The sequence below is a fragment of the Prionailurus viverrinus genome, chromosome A2 (assembly GCF_022837055.1).
Source record: "Prionailurus viverrinus isolate Anna chromosome A2, UM_Priviv_1.0, whole genome shotgun sequence".
NCBI classification, from domain to species: Eukaryota; Metazoa; Chordata; class Mammalia; order Carnivora; family Felidae; genus Prionailurus; species Prionailurus viverrinus.
This window is the reverse complement of record NC_062562.1, coordinates 87,323,120-87,345,178: the sequence shown is the minus strand read 5'-3', so window position 1 is coordinate 87,345,178 and position 22,059 is coordinate 87,323,120. Positions and strand designations below refer to the sequence as shown.

The following is a 22,059-nucleotide window of genomic DNA, read 5'->3' as shown; positions in this document are numbered from 1 at the left end:
CTTTCTTCTTATATTTCAACTAAAACAACTTATTGAGTTGGATGTAATATAGAAACAGGCATGGGAATCCAGCTTTCCTTTATTAAGCAAAACAGTAATGAAATTTGAAAAAAATGTGAAACAGCATTCCTCACTATGTATTTTTTATTTTGGGAAATATGGTGATTTTCCATTAAAATATTGTAAGTATATTATCATTTTAAGTGAATTAATAAATATTTTTAAATATCCAATTTTGCATTTTGATTAGAAATTTGAAATTTCAAATATTGAGAGCTGTAATACATACAATGGTTCTTTGAGGAACTCCCATTTAAATTTTTTTTAATGTTTTTATTTTATTTTTGAGAGAGAGAGAGAAAGAGAGCGTGAGTGCGTGAGTGGGGGAGGGGCAGAGAGAGAGGGAGACACAGAATTTCAAGCAGGCTCTGGTCTCTGAGCATCAGCACAGAGCCCCACATGCGGCTTGAACTCGCAAGCAATGAGACCATGACCTGAGCCACAGTTGGACGCTTAACCGACTGAGCTACCCAGGCACCCTAAGGAACTCCCATTTTATTTTTAAGACTATAACGATGTGTGAAACCAAGATGTTTTAGAACAAGTGATCCACATCCAAACTTAAAATACCTTCAACAGGTTCCTATTGTTCTAAAGATAAAAACCAAATTCTTAGCAAGGCGCCAATTAACAATATGTCATAACCACAAGGACATTTATTTAGTTCCTCAGTCCCATGATGTTCCCTTTTGTGAACACACAGTTCCTTCTCTGTAGAATGTTCTTAATCCATTTCAGCTGGTTAATTCTTTCTTGTCCTGGTTTCAGCTCAAGCAGTACTTCCTCAGGCTCTCTTGGAATCATGCTCTCATATTTTATAACCTTGTTGGGTTTTTTTTCTAATTATGTACTTATTGATGAAAATAATCCATTAACACTTTCTTCCCAACAGGTGGAAAAAATCATAAAACCAATAAGCATGCATGTTTGGCTCCATTCTTCCTAACAGAGTGTTTATCATAGGGTAGCGTGGGAAATAAAGTACTTGTCAGTGACTAAATAAGTGGATGAATGTATGAATTGACAGAGGAAAGGGTGGATCATTAAAGAATCATGAGTGATCATGAATGGCTTCTTCAGTAATACAAGGATCCCAGATAACACTTGAAAGAAATACATTGGATTCATTTAAACCACGCATTGTATTTTCCTTTGTGTAATGTCGTCACTACATGAATTCTTCTTAGCTATGTCTTCCATAAAACAAATAGGAAGAAAGTATAAATAACATACAATGACATTTAGTTATGGTAGCAAGTGTTCTTGAGAAAGCCTTGTAACGAGCAATTGTTAGCAAACAACTTCTTGTATTTCATATGATTTATTTCCCATAAATTATATTAGAATTCTATTATTTAAAAAAATTTTTCAAGTTATTTATTTATTTTGAGAGAGACAACACGAGCAGGGTAAGGGCATAGAGAGAAAGGGAGAGAGAGAATCTGAAGCAGACTCCCAGCTGTCAGCAAGAGCCCCATGCAGGTCTTGAACCCACGGAACCCATGAAACGTTGTGACCATGACCTGAGCCAAAACCTAAAGTCAGAACCTTAACTGAATGAGCCACCCACGTGCCCCTGGATTCTATTGATTTTATGTATGTGTGTCTTATTATAGTCTCATCACTTTCCTCTTTTGGCCTAATAATCTACAGCTGAGTAACACCTACTTGCATTTCCTCCATACCTCCCTTTTTACTAGCCTGTCATCATACTTAGCATACTTTGTTGTAAGTGTGGAATTTATTGGTCTCCCCATGAAATCTGTCACTCCTTAAGGGCTTGGACTGTGTTTTATTCATCTGTGTATCCACAGGATACAATAAAGTGTTCAGCGCTTGATAAACACTCAGTAAATGAATGTATGCATGAATTATTGAATGAAACATTGAATAGATTTCATTTCCTATTCCTTACCATTTTTCTTAACTTTTTCCAGTCAAAACTCAGGTAATGGGAGAAATCAAGATTGCACTGAAGAAGGAAATGAAGACAGATGGTGAACAACTGATAGTTGAGATTCTCCAATGCAGAAATATCACCTACAAATTTAAGTCTCCTGATCACTTACCAGGTATCTAATTTTATGACAATGAGAAATATAAAATATCTAGGAGTTCTGTAGGAATATGTCCTAAATAATCTGGAAAATTCAAAGTAAAATTGGGGCTGTATGCCAAATATATCTGAAAAAAAATGTGAAATAAGGATTAACCTCTCTTATATAGAACACGTTGATATTCTACTAATTTTTAGATAATTTTTCTCAACACAGAAACAGAGTAATGTGTTTATCATACAACGGGAAAACACATTCAAATTGCTAAGGAAATCGGTGTGTCTTTTAATCACTTTATGTTGTCTGAAACAAATTGAGCACGTTCTGCTGGCTTTGTTTAAAGTATAGGATAACTCCCAGTGTACAATTATAATTCTTTCAATAGAAAATTGTATGAGTAATGGACATTTTACAAGCTGAATTCTTCTTTTCAGATTTATATGTAAAAATATATGTGATGAACATCTCTACCCAGAAGAAAGTGATCAAGAAAAAAACGAGAGTTTGCAGACATGATAGAGAGCCTTCATTCAATGAAACTTTTAGATTCAGCCTCAGTCCTGCTGGGCATTCTCTTCAGGTAACTGTATACCATGCAGTTACTCTTTTTGTGTGTACAGTATTTATTTTCCATTCAATTATTTAATATGTGTATACTGATTATATCGTGTGTGACATTTTACAAGTTAATTCAGTCTTAGAGGTTTCTTTCCAGGGGCCTTTAAGAAGTCTGCAGCTCACTCACCCATTCAGTTAGCTACCAAATCTTCTCTATTCTGCTTACTCAGTTTATTTTATATAGATTTATTTCCATGCTCACAGCCACTAATCCTCTTTGAGTTTTCATCTTTATTACTCAGATCATCTTAGCAGTGTAGCTGGCCTCCTTGCCATCAATGTCTTCCCCTCTTAATTCACTTCATCGCGCTGCTGGCAGAGGCATCTTTTAAAAACACTGGGTAAGAGGGCCCCGGAGGTGAGTGAAATAGTGAAGGCAATTGAGAGTGTACTTACTGTGATGAGCACTGAGCAGCGTATAGCATTGCTGAATCCTTATGTTGTACACCTGAAACTAATATAATGAATGTTAAGTATACTTGAATTAAGAATAGGCAGGTAGGTAGGTAGACAGACAGACAGAAACACTGGCCGGCAGGTTACATCAAAGCCTTCAGTGATTCATCTACATCCTGACTCATCCATAGTCCTCTCACGCAAACTCTAAGAGTGTTGGTTTAATTTCATCTCTTTGTATACTTTACAACACACTCTATACTCCAGCCACACCACAGTCTTTTCAAATCAGGTTAAGCCTCCAACGGTTTGCTCATATTTTTCTTCCCTTCAATATTGTCTTCTTCATCCCTCTCCACCCATCTCACTATTCCCAAGTCTTTCAGGATGAACTCTGCCCTCTACTGATGACCCTACGTGCAATTCATCATGCCTCATTCGCACAGTATTTTGCCAATCTTACTAGGTTACCAATCCTAATCTGTGCTGCATAATCATTTATATCCCTACTGGTCACTGCTTTCCCACTCTCTGCTCCTCTAGGGCAAGGCCTGGCTTTCATTGCTCTTTGTTCTACAACATAATACAGTGTTTGTACGTAGTATGTCTTCATTAGATGTAGGAACAAGGAACGAAAGAGGGAAACCGAGGTGGGAGGAAAGAGATAAAAAAATATGGGAAGAGTAAGACCGTGGTACTGGCCCTGAAGGGCACACTAGAGACACATATAAGAAACATTACAAAGTTAAAGCTGCATTGAGGGTATTAAAAGGTATTACAGTGGAAAGAAATTTTAAAAGAGCAAAAGATGCTCTGAAGTCTGTGTGAGCAAATGTGTCTTCTACAGAGATTAAGTAGTTAGAGACAGGACTACGAGGGAGAAAGATTACACATTTGTCTGAAATGTGATAAATGTAATAAGAAAGCAGGATGCAGGTGAAGATATACAATGTCGTATACAATCCCAAAACCAGGGCCCAGAAGAAATAATCATAAATGTATATTTTGAAGTCAGAAACATAAAAGTAAAGTTTTAGCCAAGAATAAAGATGAATTCTCTAAAGGAGATTCTGAAAAGAAAGCAAGAGAGAACTGTCAAGGATTAATGGTTAACACTGACGCTCTCTACCTTTCTTCAACTCATCTCTGGAAGAAAAAAAAACTGTCTTGAGTGTGAGATCCTATGGCATTTCAACTAATATAAGGTCTACATATGACAAGAAATCACTTCAGAAGTACACACTGTAGTAAAACCACCAGTAAATTAAATGCTAAATAAAATTACTGTTGTATTTTCTCTGCCTTGTGAGCTCTTATTCATTTGCTCAGCACTCAAACAATTTTGTATGTTGGTGCATATTTCATAAACTACTAGAAAATGTACCTAGCAAGTTCTTCTGAGAAATTTTCTGTTCAATTAAGCATAAACCTAGTCAGAATGAGCTGTTAATACATGTCTTATCTAAAATTCTCATATCCTCCTGGATGTGGCTTTTCCTTTGGGAAATGCTGGTGTGAATTAATTAATACTATGCACATCTTTTGAGGATATCTTGAGGATTAGTTATCTTACAAGTATAGCTGCTACTTCCTCTTACCCTTTCTTGTCTGTGTTATTTCTTTGATGATCAAATGTCCTTTTAAAAAGGTTGAAAAATGTATGCAAGTATATATAACTTTGGCTCTTTTTTCTAGATTTTACTTTTCTCTAATGGAGGGAAGTTTATGAAAAAGACCTTGATTGGCGAAGCCTGTATCTGGCTTGACAAAGTGGATCTGAGAAAAAGAATAGTCAACTGGCACAAACTTTTGGTCAGTCCTACTCAAACCCATTGAAGAAATGTGTCTGCTCAGGGTATGGAAACTGTTCTAAATGATCTCAAATCAAGACAACAGTTGGATACTATTCTATTCACGTTTTGGGGGATAAACGTGAAAGGAGGAACGGCACGCAAAAACAAAGTCTTGTAAATGTTTTGTTGTGGAACACAGTAAAAAACTCAGATGAAGAAGTTCCTGTTTTAGGGACCAAAAAAAAAAAAAAAAAGGATTGCGTGTGGCTGTCAAGACAAACAGTGAGAGCTATCTTGGTTACCTAATGCAGATCAATGGTGATTTTGAGCAGAGTTGCCCTATAGCTAAAGGCAAATGCTCAACTATTAATATGGTTTCTAATGCAGAGTTTATTCTTTATGCAAAAGAATCTTGGTTGAAAGGAAAGAACTGACGTAACAAATCACAATTTTCAGACGTCTACAAATCTTTCTTCTTCATCTTATTTTCTCCGACAACTTACTGTGTTTATATTCCAACACAGGACTCAACTACAGGATGTGTTCAAGACTAAGAGGGAGGTGGTTGTGTTCATAAGGAAAAGGTACTGGAGATGGGGAAATGATGGCTTTTAGATTTTCTCTATGTCTAAATGTTACAAGCGTGAACAACACCAACTTTGGAATTCATGTTGTAAAAGCACATTTGTATAATTTGAAATAATGTAGAGTGAAGATAATACTAAGTAGAAATGGACCTATGTTTATTTAGAAATAAAGCCATTGATTGGCTAACAATGAATGTTGCCCCACAAAAATATTGGAACCTTGGTTGAAAACATCAAAATCTCCATAACTTACCATTACATTTTCAACATACCAAAGAACATAGACTAAAATGGTATGTTCTAGGAAGCATGATAAGTTGTTCTTTGTGCAAGTGCAAATAAATGTGTCATTCCACGTATTTCCTTTCTCTTGAGTGATGTATTGAAGGAGGATAAATTCTTCCTCTGGAAAACACATCCTATTAATCTGTGACACCAATTCTTTAATTGGAGTCATTTCCTGTTCTTCCATAATGCTTTTTTTTTTCCCTTAGCGCATTAACTGATTGCACAATGACACCAAACTTAAGTTCTCTCTAGTGTTCCATTTTCCTCCTTTAGTGACAATATCGCAGTGATCAAGCTTGTCAATACTGGGAAAATATGTGAAAAGTCAACAGTATATTGAGAGTAAAATATAACGAGCTATTTTAATAATGCAGAATAAAAGAACCAATGCCTAAGTCATTAAAATGAAGCATCCTCTTCTCCATCAACCAACAGGAAATACACTGAGTTGAGATTAAAAGCCCAGCTTCTGTCTTGGTCCTGCCACTGACTGTGTCACCTTGCACATGTCCCTTCAAGTCACTTTTCCCCAGGTTTCTTATTTGTAGGATAAATATAATTACATATTCTTAGCTTTCCTAATGGGATGTGGGGATGATCAAACCAAGTGAACTGTGAGAAAAAAGAAAGCACATTTCCAGATACAATTTTATAGATATAAGCAAGGAATAATTGTTATGCAGCTCTTTATTTCTCAAATTTTATATGCAAAAACATCCTCCATACCAATGGTCAGCATTGACTTGGATAAAAGTAGTATATTAGCTCCAAAACTATTTTTTTTCTTTAAAATATAACCTGGTGTGGAACCTGCGAAAAGGTGAAGAATTAAATCAAAATGATTTGCAAATCGAGTTATTATAAATGAAATGAACCTACTAACCTTATCCTACCCCAAAATAAATTGGTTCTCAGACTGTTCTGAGTTTTAAAAGCTGCTTCTTTATTCAAAGGTGGGATTTCCACGGGTTTAGAGAAATCATCCCCAAATATACTGGTCGGATGTTGAATTTTCTCATTTTTTAAAGAAAAACATACTTGAAATTTGAGAGGAATTGATTTAATGTAAAACATTAAAAAGAAAACAATTTCTAATAAATGCCAGGCTATCTTTATTATATTCATAAAGAAATAGAAATTCACTCTTCCCCAGTCTAAGAAAGCTAACAGTCACTTTTCTTCCCTGTATTTTTTTCCCCTCCCCTCCCTGATATCGCAGTGTCATTTACCAATTGATACTGCTTTAAAACGAGCACGCAGGGGAGGGGATTGCTGAAGATTCGATATTGCTAGGATTTTATTTTTAGAGACAGCTAGATCTGCTGATGGTTGCTATGGATATCGCCGGCAGAAGTTAGCACTTTAGGGAGCTTATAATCATCATTCATAATTGGGGAAGAGAAGGATTCAGGAAGATCTCTTTCTGACACAAAAAGGTTCTGCTCTTTGCCCTTAAAAGGACACTCTAGCTCACGCTAGGTCCTCTTCTGCAGCCACTCACACCCAGAGGTATGCAGGGGAGGTTGTAGGAGCAGTAAGTTTTACTTCATTCCAGTTGCAAATTTATTTTAGAATAATACAAATGAGGTGCCACCAAAAACAAAGATCATCCCTTGGTAGCTATTTGACTTGAAAGAGTAGGAGTCTTTGCATTACAGGTGCCCCTTTGTTCCGAGGAACTAGTGACAGACGGGGCCAGGTCAATCAAGAGAGCTAATGACATGGCTTTTTGTGCACCAGCATCCCCCTTCAGAGAGCATAAGATCCTGCCAAAGTGTGCCAAGTTTGCCACTGACCAAAATCCTAAGTTGTGCTGGAATTATTCTATGCAACACTGATCCTTGAACAAATGCATTTCTTCTGAATGATGTTGATTACCCTTCTTACAACAAAACGATTTCTTTTTTAATTGCAAATAGGGCTCCTGGTGTTTTTTACTTTTTTGTATATCTCACAGCACATGATTTTCCACTTTTTATTTTATTTTATTTTTTCGGAATCAGCTTTTTTTTTATCCGACTGATGACAAAGTTTGTAATTTCTAAATAATATGTGATCAGTCCAAGTACAACACCTATATTTTGAAAAGCATCTTAATTTTTCCCACAATTTCATAAAATCGTCAGAGACTGGAGTTGCTTCTTGGTTTAAAATTGGGTCCTAAGGAACTTTTAGCTGTAGAAGCAAAAGCACAGAGTGAATTTTTACAAAAGACGGGGACTTCTAGGATGGTCGTTACAGACATAGATAACAGTTTGAGCAAGAAGTTGGTGTTTCCCTTATTTTTACTTAAGATTAAGAAGACTTTTGGTGACTCTGAACTCTTTCTTTACCATTTCTGTTGAAAAGAACAGTTTCCAAGATTAAGGAGCAGGGATGGTCTTTGCTCCTTAATGTGCCCATGTTGTAATTAACCGTACTAATAAATGCATATTTTCAACATATCAGTGGGATTAGTTTTGTGGATCACACACATTAAAATAGTCATATTGTGGGAATATTATAGCTGGTAACCAGCTGATACCGATTCTTTCTATAGGAATGTTGTGATGATAGCGGTAATAGTGGTAGTGACACTAGGTCGGTGGTCCTGTGAAGTGAAATAAAATTATATACTATATTGTGCCCAATTTATTAGAAATTATTTGACCAATGTTTCATTTCATTAAGATATCATAAAGATGTTTATAGTATTTTTTTACTTTATTATTTAAATCATAACTAACGATATTTTTAAAAACTTATTTTCATTGCTATAATGTCTAATATTCCCAAAGCAGCCAACTACAGCTATATATATATATATGTTTATAACTCTACATGTGACAGAGTGAGTTGCCCTCTTGTTGAGCTTGAGATGGAAGTGACGGAAAGCTCGATGAATAATCATGAGCCGTCTCTTTAATAATTACTTGCCTTTGATGTAATACAAAAAATGAATGAGTGAAACAGATATTCTCATTGAATATGACACATTGATGTTTTCTGTATGTTCCATGTTGTTGTTATTATTAAAGAAGCCCATTAAGTCAAAATCATTTAATCCAATGATTCCTTATCTGAAATGTAGATTGAGAGCATTTTCTTAAATCGTTACCCTGTACATACCTATACATTTGGTAAAATAGACAAAGTTGAAATAATAATTTCATTTGGCATTCAGCATGTGAATATGATTATCGTTTGATTGTGTCTGTATATTTGTCGGTGATGTGCTCAGGTGCTCCCACTACTGATTAATGTGTGTGCTAATATCCTAACAAAAACACATCTGATATTAATGGAAAACATTCTTGTCTGAAAGAATAAAAATCTAATAAAATTGATTTCAAAATAAAAAATAAAGTACTTGGAGATATGTCTTGTTTCTAACTACATGTTGCATGCCATGTTGGTGATTTGCTAATGTGTTCTTTTCTGTTCTACCCAAATCTCTCTGGAAAATCTAATGAACAAATACAAATTCTTGGGCTAAAGGTTGTATACATTGAATTGAAATATACGAGAATTGTATTAAAAATGCTTGTAAATCTGTCTTGAGTTTTACCCTATGTAAAAATATGTCTTGGTTTTGTGATTGTATACAAGATGTATCTTGATAACTTATGCAAATTGTGCTGTATAAAGGCTGTTGCCTCAGCCTTACCAATAAATATTGAAAATGTCGCCTTTGACTTCTTGTGTTTATCAACTTGATAAAGTGATGCTTTATTACAGAAATAGAACTTTTCACAACATTTCCTCTGAAAATTATATCATAAATACATTCACTCACCGAGTTTAAAAAATAAATTTTAAACGTAGCACAGATACAGAAAACAGAATTAAACATATAGCTTAATAAATTATTGTCTATCGGATACTTTTGTAACCACCACCCAGGTCAAGAAATGAAACTTTGCCAGTCATCTCATAAGTCCTCCACGTAACACTCCCCTGTCACTAAATCCTCCCAAACTCTAAATGTAATCACCAGCCTTATTTTTATGATAATTAATTCCTGGTTTATCATTGACATCTGCCTAGTAAACAAAATGGGGGTGATATTATTTTTTAAATGTTTTCTAAGCCTCTTTTAATCTATGTATTCTCCCCCCCCCACGTCTTTTTTTTTTTTCAGGGTGTCATACTTTTTGAAGAAATCTGGTCTTTCTACCAAATCTGGGTTTTGCTGATTGCATACTCACAGGGTGGTTAACAAGTTTTTCTGTCCTTTATTGCCTGTAACTTGGTCTTTTGCTCTACAGATTTGACCTGATTCATGTTCAAACTCAAAGGTTGGCATTATATTCCTCTGTTGAGAGGTATATAGTATTTGGCTGTCTTTCATATTTGTCCTATTTCCAGCCACTGGTGCTCAATGCCTAGAAGAGACCCATTAATTAAATTTTACAAAGTGGTGATATTCTACTTCAATCAGCATTTCTTCTTGGAATACTGTTAAAAAGATAAATTTCCCCTCAACCAACATTTGATTACTGAGTAGAATAGTTTGTATAGGAAAGTTAGGGTAAAGGCAGAGAAGATTGCACAATTTTGTTTAACTGCTTACCATTTTTTCAAAAAAAGTAATCCCTATCATCCTCCAAAGATGACCACAAAGTTTATGCTTTTATTTTTATTATCATTGCTAACTCAAGGATTGAAACAAATTTGACATATTTTGTTTTGTTTTTTTACTTTTTATTGTTTCAAATTTTTATTTAAATTTTAGTTAGTTAACATATAGTATAATATTGATTTCAGGGGTAAAATTTAGTGATTCAAAATTTGATGTGTTTTAATTCATTGAAACTGTTATTCTTATCAATGTTCAAATTTTCCTTTTTTAATGATTTGGGGACAGCTTTGAGTAAGCTTATGTGTTTTTTATATTCTTTGATAAGTTTCTTTTTATGGCAAGAAAGTTATATATCATTTCTTAACCTTAAAACAGCATAGGGGATTTATTTAACTTGAATTTTTACTTTCCTATTTATGTCTATAAAATAACTAAATTTACGAATATATTGACACTGATTGATCAGGTTTTATCTGATATGGTATTACTTCTTGGCCTTTTGACTAAGATCACATGTAGTATCCAGTGTAGTATCTAATATACTTAAGGTAAACTCTTAAGAGTATTCTTAGGAAAGGGGCGCCTGAGCAGCTCAGTCAGTTAAGCATCTGACTTCAGGTCAGTTCATGATCTCATGGTTCATAGGTTCAATCCCCACGTCAGGTGTGAGCTAACATCTCAGAGCCTGGAGCCTGCTTCACATTCTGTGTCTCCCTCTCTCTCTCTGTCTCTCCCCACTCGTGCTGTCTCTGTCAAAAAATGAATACACATTAAGAAAAAAATTGTTTAAAGATCATTCTTAGGTAAAACAAGTATCTTAGAACAGTTTTTGAAGATAATAAGATCTCTAAAAGGTTGTAATTAGATGATGAGTAATGAGTTTGAATTTTTGACTTTATTATCTAGGCATTTACAAGCTGAAAAGTCCTTGTATCTACAGTTTAAAGCTTTTATAGGAAATTGAGCTGAAATAGTTTTCTATTAAAAAGTAATAACAGGGCACCTGGGTGGATCAGTCTGTTAAGCATATGACTCTTGATTTCAGCTCAGGTCATGATGTCACATGTTCATGAGTTCAAGCCCCTCATCAGGCTCTGCATAGTGTGGACCCTGCTTGGGATTCTCTCTCTCTCCCTCTCCCTCTGCCCCACTTCTGCTTGTGTGCTCTCTCTCTCTCTCTCTATCAAAATAAAGAAATAAACTTTAAAAAAGTACTCAAATTATGATAATAAAAATGTTGAAATCCTTTCCTCGGTTTAAATGACAATTCCAAATAAATTAAAATTTTATTTTTTATTTTATCTTTTATTTTATATAATAATTTAATTTTATTATTTGTAAAAATTAAGAAATATTTCCATGGATTACTCAATAAAAAAATGACCTTCCAACAATTTGATTCTTTGAAAACAAGTTCAATAAAATTAATAGACCTGTGACAATCAGAGGAGAAAGAAGACCAAGTTAACATTATCAGGTAGGATAAATAATGTATACGCGAAGATCCAAATATCTAGAAATGTATGAAAGTGGTAAGAATCATGACCAAGTTGAATTATCCCAGTTACACAAGACTTTTTTCAATGCTGGAAAATGAATTAATGAAATCTTGTACATTAATATATTAAGTTACAAAAATCATAAGATGCTGGGTCATATTTGATAAAATTCAAAATCCATTTCTAATAAAAACTTTATAACACACTTGAAATAGAAGAGTACTTTTTAAGTCTGCTGAATGTTATCTACCAAATAAAACCAAACAACCAAACAACAACAACAACAACAACAACAACAAAACCTTGCTGGTAAATGGATAGAAGGCTTTTCCTTTGAGACCAGAAACAAAGCAAATATGTCTTCTTATCACCATTCTCTTCAATACCTTTATGAGAGTTTCTAGCCATTGTGTCAAGGCTAGAGAAGAAAAAGACAAGTAAAGGAGTAAGAAGTGAGAAAGAAGAAAAGAACTATAATTATTTGTGGATTATACATCTTTGTGTGTAGAAAATCCAAAACAATCAACGATTTGTAAATATATGAAAATTTGTCAAGTTTACTAATTTTAAAAACTGTACAGAAATAAATTTCTTCTCTGAATGTGAACAAGAAATCATCAGAAAATGAAAATTTCAAGAAATGATTTTTACTAGCATCAAAAGTATCAAATGCCTAGGAATAAATTAATGAAGGAGTTCAAAGACCTCTACCAAAAAAATAATAACATTTTATTAAGGTATTAAATAAGAGCTAGGACGCATGGGTGGCTCAGTTGGTTAAGCATCCGACTTCAGCTCAGGTCATGATCTCATGGTTCGTGGATTCAAGCCCCGCACCGGACTTGGTGCTGACAGCTCAGAGCCTGTTTCAGATTCTGTGTCTCCCTCCTCTGCTCCTCCCCTGCTTGTGTTCTGTCTCTCTCTGTCTCTCAGCAATAAATACATGTTAAAAAAATTAAGATGTTAAATAAGAGCTAAATACAATATTCATTGATTGAAAAACTGAATATAGTAGTGATCTGAAATTCTTCCCAAACCTCAATTCCATTGATTCAATGCAATTACATTTCTTAAGTATGTGAGAAATTTGATACACTGATTATAAAATTTATGTTGAAACACAGGGCCAAGAAAGATATTAAGACATTATAAAGATACAGAAATTAAGGGACACCTGGGTGGCTCAGACAGTTAAGTATCCGACTTTAGCTCACGTCATGATCTCACAGTCTGTGAGTTCGAGCCCCACCTTGGGCTGTGTGCTGACAGGTCTGAGCCTGGAGCCTGCTTGGGATTCTGTGTCTCCCTCTCTCTCTCCCCCTCCCCTGCTCGCACTCTGTTTCTCTCTCTCTGTCTCTCTCAAAAATAAACATTAATTTTAAATATATATATATATATAGAAATTAAGAATATAGTGCTGACACAGGATATGTAAATTGAACAATGGAACGAAATGGTGAGACCAGCATACTCACACACAATGCATACTTTATATACAACAGAGGAGATGAAGCAGATCTGCAAATCCCCATGAATTTGCAATTAAATAGCAGGAGTCGTTTGCAAATATCTTTTCCCATTCTGTTGGTTGCCTCTTAGTTTAGTTGATTGTTTCCTTTGCAGTGCAGAAGATTTTTATCTTCGTGAGGCCCCAATAGTTCATTTTTGCTTTTAATCCCCTTCCCTTTGCAAATGACATATCAGGCAAAGGGCTATATCCAAAATCTATAAAGAACTCATAAAACTCCACACCCGAAAAACAAATAATCCAGTGAAGAAATGGGCAGAAAACATCTCTAAAGAAGACATCCAGGGGCACCTGGGTGGCGCAGTCGGTTAAGCGTCCGACTTCAGCCGGGTCACGATCTCGCGGTCCGTGAGTTCGAGCCCCGCGTCAGGCTCTGGGCTGGTGGCTCAGAGCCTGGAGCCTGTTTCCGATTCTGTGTCTCCCTCTCTCTCTGCCCCTCCCCCGTTCATGCTCTGTCTCTGTCCCAAAAATAAATAAACGTTGAAAAAAAAAATTAAAAAAAAAAAAAAAAGAAGACATCCAGACGGCCAACAGGCACATGAAAAGATGCTCAACGTCGCTCCTCATCAGGGAAATACAAATCAAAACCACACTCAGATACCATGTCATGGCAGTCAGAGTGGCTAAAATGAACATATCAGGAGACTATAGATTCTGGAGAGGATGTGGAGAAATGGGAACCCTCTTGCACTGTTAGTGGGAATGCAAACTGGTGCAACCGCTCTGGAAAACAGTGTGGAGTTTCCTCAAAAAATTAAAAACAGATCTACCCTATGACCCCGCAATAACACTGCTAGGAATTTACCCAAGGGATACAGGAGTGCTGAGGCATAGGGGCACTTGTACCCCAATGTTTATAGCAGCACTCTCAACAATAGCCAAATTATGGAAAGAGCCTAAATGTCCATCAACTGATGAATGGATAAAGAAACTGTGGTTTATATACACAATAGAATACTACTTGGCAATGAGAAATAATGAAATATGGCCTTTTGTAGCCACGTGGATGGAACTGGAGAGTGTTATGCTAAGTGAAATAAGTCATAGAGAGAAAGACAGATACCACATGTTTTCCCTCTTATGTGGATCCTGAGAAACTTAACAGAAGACCATGGGGGAGGGGAAGGAAAAAAAAAGAGAGAGGGAGAGAGCCAAACTGTAAGAGACTCTTAAAAACTGAGAATTATACTGAGGGTTAATGGGGAGTGGGAGGGCGGGGAGGGTGGGTGATGGGCATTGAGGAGGGCACTTGTTGGGAGGAGCCCTAGGTTGTATGGAAACCAATTTGACAATAAATTTCATATTAAAAAAAAAATAGCAGGAGTCAATTGGGTAGCCACTTAAAAAAATAAAAATAAATGATATTGGACCTTGTCTCTCACAGTTTTTAAGAATAAAATCCATATAATTTTAAAGACCTAAATATGAAAGGCGAATTTATGAAACATATGGAGGATAATTTAGAAAAATAACTTCATAAACTTAGATGAGGAAAAGATTTCTTAAACAAGGTACACTAACCAGAAGGAAAATTGTGTAAATACTACTACATAAAAATTAAGACTTCTGTTCCTCACACACTATAAAGAGATTGTTAAAAAAGTCAAAAAATTAGAAAAGATATTTGATATATAAGATAAATGAGCAAAAAAAATAGACTAGTGTGAAAAATATATAACACAAATCAGAGGTAAAAGAAAAGCTACATAATGGAAATATAAGAAAAACACTTCGACAGATACTTTAGATGAGAAGAAATCCAAATGGTTAAGAAATATTATTTTCCAGGGTAATTCCATTTAAACTACAATGATATAATATGCACATACATGAGTAAAAGAAAAAATCTAGTCTGAGGAAGCCAAATGTTGGAATGGAATTCTCATTAAGTGTTAAATGACATAAGTATAAATTGGTGCAACCATTTTAAAAATAGCCAGAAATTTCCTTGTATATTGAAGATTTCCATCCCCTACAATTCAGTGATGGCGCTCAGACATCAGAAAAACTACAGCCATCAGAAAACCTCTTGAACATGTTGGTCAGCACACGTATTCAAGTACGCTAGATGGTTATTTAGCCAATACATACTGGTACAGTGTCCACCTTCCATTCAGATGGTCTTGGCAACTTGTGACTGGTGTGTGACCTTGCCATAAACATCGTTAAGTCTTTTGAATATTATCCTTATAAGTGTATTTATAGCAGCATCATTCATGGTAGCCCCAAACTCTAAACAACCCCCAAATCCATCAATAATAAAATGAATATTTTGTAGTGCAGCAATGCAACAGAATAATTCAAGACAGTAAAAATGAATAAGCCAGAAGTATACATATCAATATGAATGCATTTCACAAATACACGGAGGAAAAGTAAAATGCCCGCCAAAATACAGCATGGTTCTAAGAACCATGAAAAAATTAAAGGATTGATTATCATGAAAGAATAGGTTTCCTCCTGCAGGAATAAAGCAGGGGTCATTAGGGAATAGTGTTTAGGGGATTTCGAAGATACTAGCAATGTCCTATTTCTTAATCTGTGTGGTGATTATACATATACTTTCAAAAGAATTATTATTTAAACCACACACTCTTGTGTATTTTTTTTTTCACAATTTAAATCAATTTCAGGGACACCTGGGTGGCTTGTCGGTTAAGCGTCCAACTCTTGATTTCAACTCAGGTTCATGAGATCAAGCTCTGCTTAGGGCTCTGTTCTGAAAGTGCAGAGCTTTCTTGGAGTCCTCTCTCTCTCTCTCTGCCCCTTCCCCATTTACATTTGTGTTTTTTTCTTTCTCAAAAATAAATAAGCATTTAAAGAACACAACTTCAAAAGAGCAAGAATTAAGTATTAAAGAGTTAAAAATTTAGCGTTTGGAAAAAGAACGAACAATGTGTTTGGCAACATAAGGTCAATTATAACTTCTGTAGGTTGTTTCAGTGGAATGATGGGGACAGAAACCAATTTTTAAAAATGGACTCAACAAGTATTGAATTCTTTTTAGATATTTGGATTGTATCAGGGCAGATTAGAAACTCAGGCAGAACGTGGACACTGCAGTCCACAGGTGGTACTCCTTCATTTGGAATCTAAGCTTTTAAAAGATTTTAAGGCCTTTCAGCTGATGAGATCAGGCATGCCCACCCAGAATACTGAGAACAAGCTCTTGACTTAAAGTCAGCTGACTGGAGATGCTAATCACCTCTACAAAATACTATCATAGGGTGCTTCAAGTCGTGTTTGGATAACCGGCCACTACATTCGATGCGTAAAACCAGCCATCACAGGTAGGAAGAAGAAATCTAAAGTTTCTTGTTTGGTTGGTTGGTCGGTCAGCTGGTTTGGTTTGGTTTGGTTTTTAAGATGAGACAGGAGTAAATAAATTGCGAAGTCAATGTGGAAGGACATACTTGAGAGGGAATGATTCTCTCCAGCCTGGCTATATACAGAGAAGAGGCAATGAATACATTTTAGTGTGCAATATGAGAAGATGGAACCCAGATACTTGTGCAACAACCCCCCTTCAGGAGGAGAAAGGAAAATTTCCCCAACAGTCAGATCCCAGCCCTGACTCCGCAGTAGAATCATCCAAAGAGCTTTAAAAAACACGGATACCCAAATTCCAAACCAGACTATTTAAATCATCCTCCCTGCCTCTTGGGCCAAGCGTAAGGGATTTTTAAAGCTCCCTAGATATTGTCAGTATGTAACCAAGGTAAAAAAACTGCTTCCCTAGTGAACAACAGAAAAAGGAGATTATTAGTACAAATGTAGACAGACTATATGTTTGATACAAGGACATGAAGAGAGTTTCCTTCTGATGGCTATGAGTTTCTCATTGAGACAAGATATGAGGTCATCTGCCTACAGTGAAGAGGAAGGGAATAGGGGTTTGATGTTTGAAGAGAATAAAGGAGGTTTAAATAGTCCTGCAGAGGAGGGGAAGAGCAAGTAGAAAGAGAATTAATACTGTATATGCTGGGGCCCTTTTCAACATTTATTTATTTTTGGGACAGAGAGAGACAGAGCATGAACGGGGGAGGGGCAGAGAGAGAGGGAGTCACAGAATCGGAAACAGGCTCCAGGCTCTGAGCCATCAACCCAGAGCCCGACGCGGGGCTCGAACTCACGGACCGCGAGATCGTGACCTGGCTGAAGTCGGACGCTTAACCGACTGCGCCACCCAGGCGCCCCGCTGGGGCCCTTTTGAGCTTAGTGACAACACACGGTGACATGAATCTGCCTTGTCGCATGACTTTCCCCAGCCTTGACTTGGTGTTTATATGTAAGAGAAGAGAACAGACATGGTAAATTTTAATGAGATTCAGTCTTAATAGATGGATTAGACAAAAGATACGCAAGGAAATTCGGGGTTCAGGACATGGTTACTCTAAATTGCTGGACCATAGAACGTGTAATTGACAAAGAGGGAAGTAAAGACCAATGGACTGAGGTAAAGAAACACATAAAACATTAAATATGAAGATGAAATAACTAATTCTTCAAGGGCAAATCAGGCAAATTACAGGAAAGAAAAACTAAGAGTAAAGCCTTACAAGGGGAATAGAATTTAACCAGCTGAACCAAGAGAATAAGAGTTAAGAGTAAGGGAATATTGTAAATGGGTAAAGTGTTATGAATGTCTTGCTTATTCTAGAAATGCTGGGAAACTATTCTACAAGCATTTTGCAATGATAAAAAAGAGCTGAAAAGACAGGTTTATAATTATCAGAATCAGATTGCATAAAGTGGCATAATTTGATTTGGGGGAATAATGACACTGCTATGAAATAAGTGTCATGATTCAGAAATGACCATATCTGATTCTGTCTTTTGTTTATGAATGGGAAATTTCACAAGTGAAATATTTCTAGGCATATTTTAAGAGTCTCTATACTTCACAACATGTTTCCAAAAAATAAGAGATTACCATTTTCTTCAATGTATACAGAATTGCACCTAAAAGTTTGAAACAAGAGAGCTGAACCAGGGACAATACTGATTATTAGCAAAATTGACCAATTTTCTTTCATTGCCTATGTAATTCCTTATCAAGATCATACTGACCTCAAAATGTTCAGAGACATTTCTGCTTTCAATGAAGAAAAGTTTCTGGTGTGGGGCCAGCTTTATTCTGTTGAGCTGGAGAATTTACTTTAATTTTCTGTTCTTCCCGTGAAATTATTATTTCAACTATATTGTCAATTGATTAGAGGTTTGAACACTTCAACTCTTGCCTTAAAAAGGGCTACTCAAATTTACTGCTGCAGACATTTAAAAGAAAGTCATATTCGATTGAATTACTTCCTTTTAATAGTAATTAGAACTTGCAGATTAACTTGAATTATAGCTACCCAGAATACTTAATTCATTTAAACCTCCCTCAGAATTTTCAACTCTTACTTGGATTTGCACAGCAGCCTCTTCATGGCCTCACTGCCTCATGTGCACACAGCCACCTGTCACTTACCTGAAATACAGATCTGACCATAATGTGTTCCTATAGAAACTTCTCAGTGGTTCCTATTGCCAGAGCCATGACAAAACACTGGACAACATCTTTCATGCCATCTTCTCTTTCATTCTCCCCCTCAAAGGCAAGCCATCAAAAAAAACTCATCTTTCAGTTTCTTGGATTATCACATTTGGACTGTATTGCAAATCCTTCCTATTTAACTACCCCATGAGCACTGGGGAGTTCCCATTCTATTGGATACAAGTTTCCGTTATGCAAGATGAGCAAATTCTAGAGATGGCCGTACAATATAATGGCTGTAGTTGACAATACCGTATTGTGTACATAAAAATTTTAAGTAGATAAATTTCATGTTAAGTATTCTTACCACTAAAACTAAAGAGGAAACTTTAGAATGTGATGAATGTGTGTTACCTTGATTGTGGTGATGGTTTTGCAGGTGTTAATATGTGTCCAAACTCATCCTTTAAATATGTGGCTTTTCCTATCAATTATACCTTGATGAAGCTGGTAAAAAATAAAACTTAAGCGGGCACTAAGAAAGGGACAAGAGGGACCAAGAGACAGGAAAAAACCCATCTAACATTTGGCTAAGCTGGGTGAACTGTTATGGCTACCTTAGTCACCTGATTACTTCCTATCATACCCCTTTCTCCAACACATACCCACATACATGCACACACATGCACATACAGGTGCCCACACACTTTCCTTTTCTCTGGAAGAGAAAAAGGGCAAAAACTAGGTGGAATCAAAATCAGGAGACACACTGACAGAACAGAGAACTACATCCGTCTTAGAACTTGAGAAGGAGGAGGTTTGAGAGTGAAGGGATAGCCTGAGAGGAAATGCAGTGTGGAAAGAGAAAAAAGAGGTAAGAAAGTTGAGAGACCAGAATGACATTGGTATAATAGTAAAAGACTTCCGTGAGTTTTGGTATTCTAGAGAACGGGAGAGGTGAAAAGTTGCTTAAACTTTCTGAGACTTACATAAGATTCCCTTCCTGAGACTTACATAATGATTCCCTACCATTCCATTGAAATCTCAGACAAGTGCTATCTTCTTTCTTACAAATTTTGACAAAACATTTCTTGTCATTAATTATTTTTTGCCAGTTAATATAGTAGTAAGTGATCGCGATGGCACAAAATTTGTTTTACGTAATAAAAATATTTTACAGCAAGTGTACTGAACTTGTGAAATACAAAGAGAAGGGGAGAATTATTCTCAGATAAGGTTTTATTACCTTGTGATCTCCGTATCATCATCCAAGTGATGAAACTGCTTGTATTGACAAGGACTCTGAAAAAGAAAAGAAAGAAGTTTAAGGAAAGCCATTGTGGAATGCTCATGAGCTAGTGACCCAGAAATAATGTGAAGTTGAGAATCTGAAATAGAAATAAGAACCCAGAAAGATGAGATGTTGTAATCACACTGACCAAAAGCATATAAAAATTTTAAATGAGATCTTAGAATTAAGGATGGAAAATCCACAACCTCACCCCAGGAAGATACCTGGTAATCAAAGAAAGAGTGACAAGGGTGAAATAGATGAATTACCATTTTCCAAAAGATATTCACTAGCAAATATGTGAGGAAATGACTGAGACAAATTAGTCATTTGGGAATTTTCAACCTGCTATCACTTTTCCCACTTTTCAGTATTACCAACATTTTCTTGAATTGCATTTTTAATTCTTCTTTTGAAAGAAGACAATGCAAGAGTTATTCAGGGCCATCATTAAGATCAATGAAATTAAGGAGTCACTTGTTTTAAAGAATATGAATTTCATGTGCATAACCATAGTAATTTCAAACATGATTCTATGTTCAAGAGACTCTATTACTTAGTAGAAAAACATTTGACAGTAAGATTAACTGGATTCTAATCACACCTTTGCCATTAATTACACTACAACACAATCTCCCTTCTCAAAGCCTTATTTTTCCCATAATAAAGGCTTGGACCACATAATCCACAAAGTTCCCTACAGATCTAAGAAAATTGACAACAGCATTGCATTCCTTAAATAAAAACTTTCTGTTGACTCATTTGCTACCCATTTTATGTAATTTCCCAACCCCCCCCCCCAAAAAGCTGCTATAATTAGCCAAGTTTTAAAACAAGATTTTAAAAATTCGGTCTGAGTCAATATCTAAAAATATGCAATCAACAAAATAAGGCTCACTTTCTGTGGAATTTACTGTGCTTCTGGTAGAACTCTGTCTTGCTACATAATTCTGGCATTGGTAATTTGCTTCTGAACTTCATGACTTATTTATATAATTGCTGTGATTCTTCACTTTCAGATTCTAAGCACAATAGGAAGGTATGGGGAAAAATTAAAAGACAAACCAGTAAACATAAACAGTAGCTAATCTTGGTTTAAGATGAAGAAATACCAGTGTTATGGCCATGGCCATTCCATTTATGTACCTGAAATGGCCAGTGACAAAAGTGGCTCATGTCAACTGGTCCTATCATTTTGTCTACTTCATTGTTCAGTGCCTTTTCTTTGGTGGATGCTTTCTATTAGCCATTAACAAATGATTCAAAAATTATACTTAGTGCCTACTCCTAACGCGTCATTCCACATGCTATCCCAGACCTTCTTTTTTTAATTTTAATTTTTTTAATGTTTATTTATTTTTGAGAGAAAGAGACAGACCATAAGTAGGGGAGGGCAGAGAGAGAGGGAGACACAGAATCTGAAGCAGGATCCAGGCTCTGAGCTGTCTGCACAGAGCCCGATGTGGGGCTTGAACCCACGAACCATGAGATCATGACCTGAGCTGAAGTCACATGCTTAACAGACTGAGCCACCCAGGTGCCCCTATCCCAGACTTTCTTATCTATGATCTTCCAGTCTTTTCCTTTTATGCTCCCAACCAGCCTACTAGGCCATTAGCAAATATCCAGAAATCTATATCTGTTCTCCCCTAAGGTCACTTCCTTTTTATAAAGAATGATGATCACATTCTCCATTTGCACCTTTACCCACTGGGAAGATATTGTCTCTATTATTATCAATCAACACTGCTGTCCACTATCATCCAGCTTCAGTAGGTACTCCTATACTGAGCCGTCCATCTATAATGAAGCTTGGGTTTTTCCTTCTTTCTTCAGCTGTTCATAGGGATTTTACTCACAAAGGAGCACCTAGTAAAATCATTGCAAGTGACCTGGGGTTTG

The 22,059-nt window shown here is 36.0% G+C and overlaps 1 protein-coding gene across 2 annotated transcripts in view; it reads left to right on the top strand.

The window, feature by feature from the left end:
* The window catches only part of PCLO (piccolo presynaptic cytomatrix protein), a 423,639-nt gene extending 417,599 nt beyond the window's left edge, over positions 1–6,040 (top strand). For both annotated transcript variants that reach the window (XM_047849897.1, XM_047849896.1), the window contains exons 23-25: positions 1,998–2,132; positions 2,552–2,697; positions 4,827–6,040. In XM_047849897.1, the coding sequence (XP_047705853.1) occupies positions 1,998–2,132; positions 2,552–2,697; positions 4,827–4,967 (422 nt within the window). In that variant the 3' untranslated portion in view covers positions 4,968–6,040. The remainder of the gene's footprint in view (positions 1–1,997; positions 2,133–2,551; positions 2,698–4,826) is intronic.
* The last annotated feature ends 16,019 nt before the right edge of the window (positions 6,041–22,059 follow it).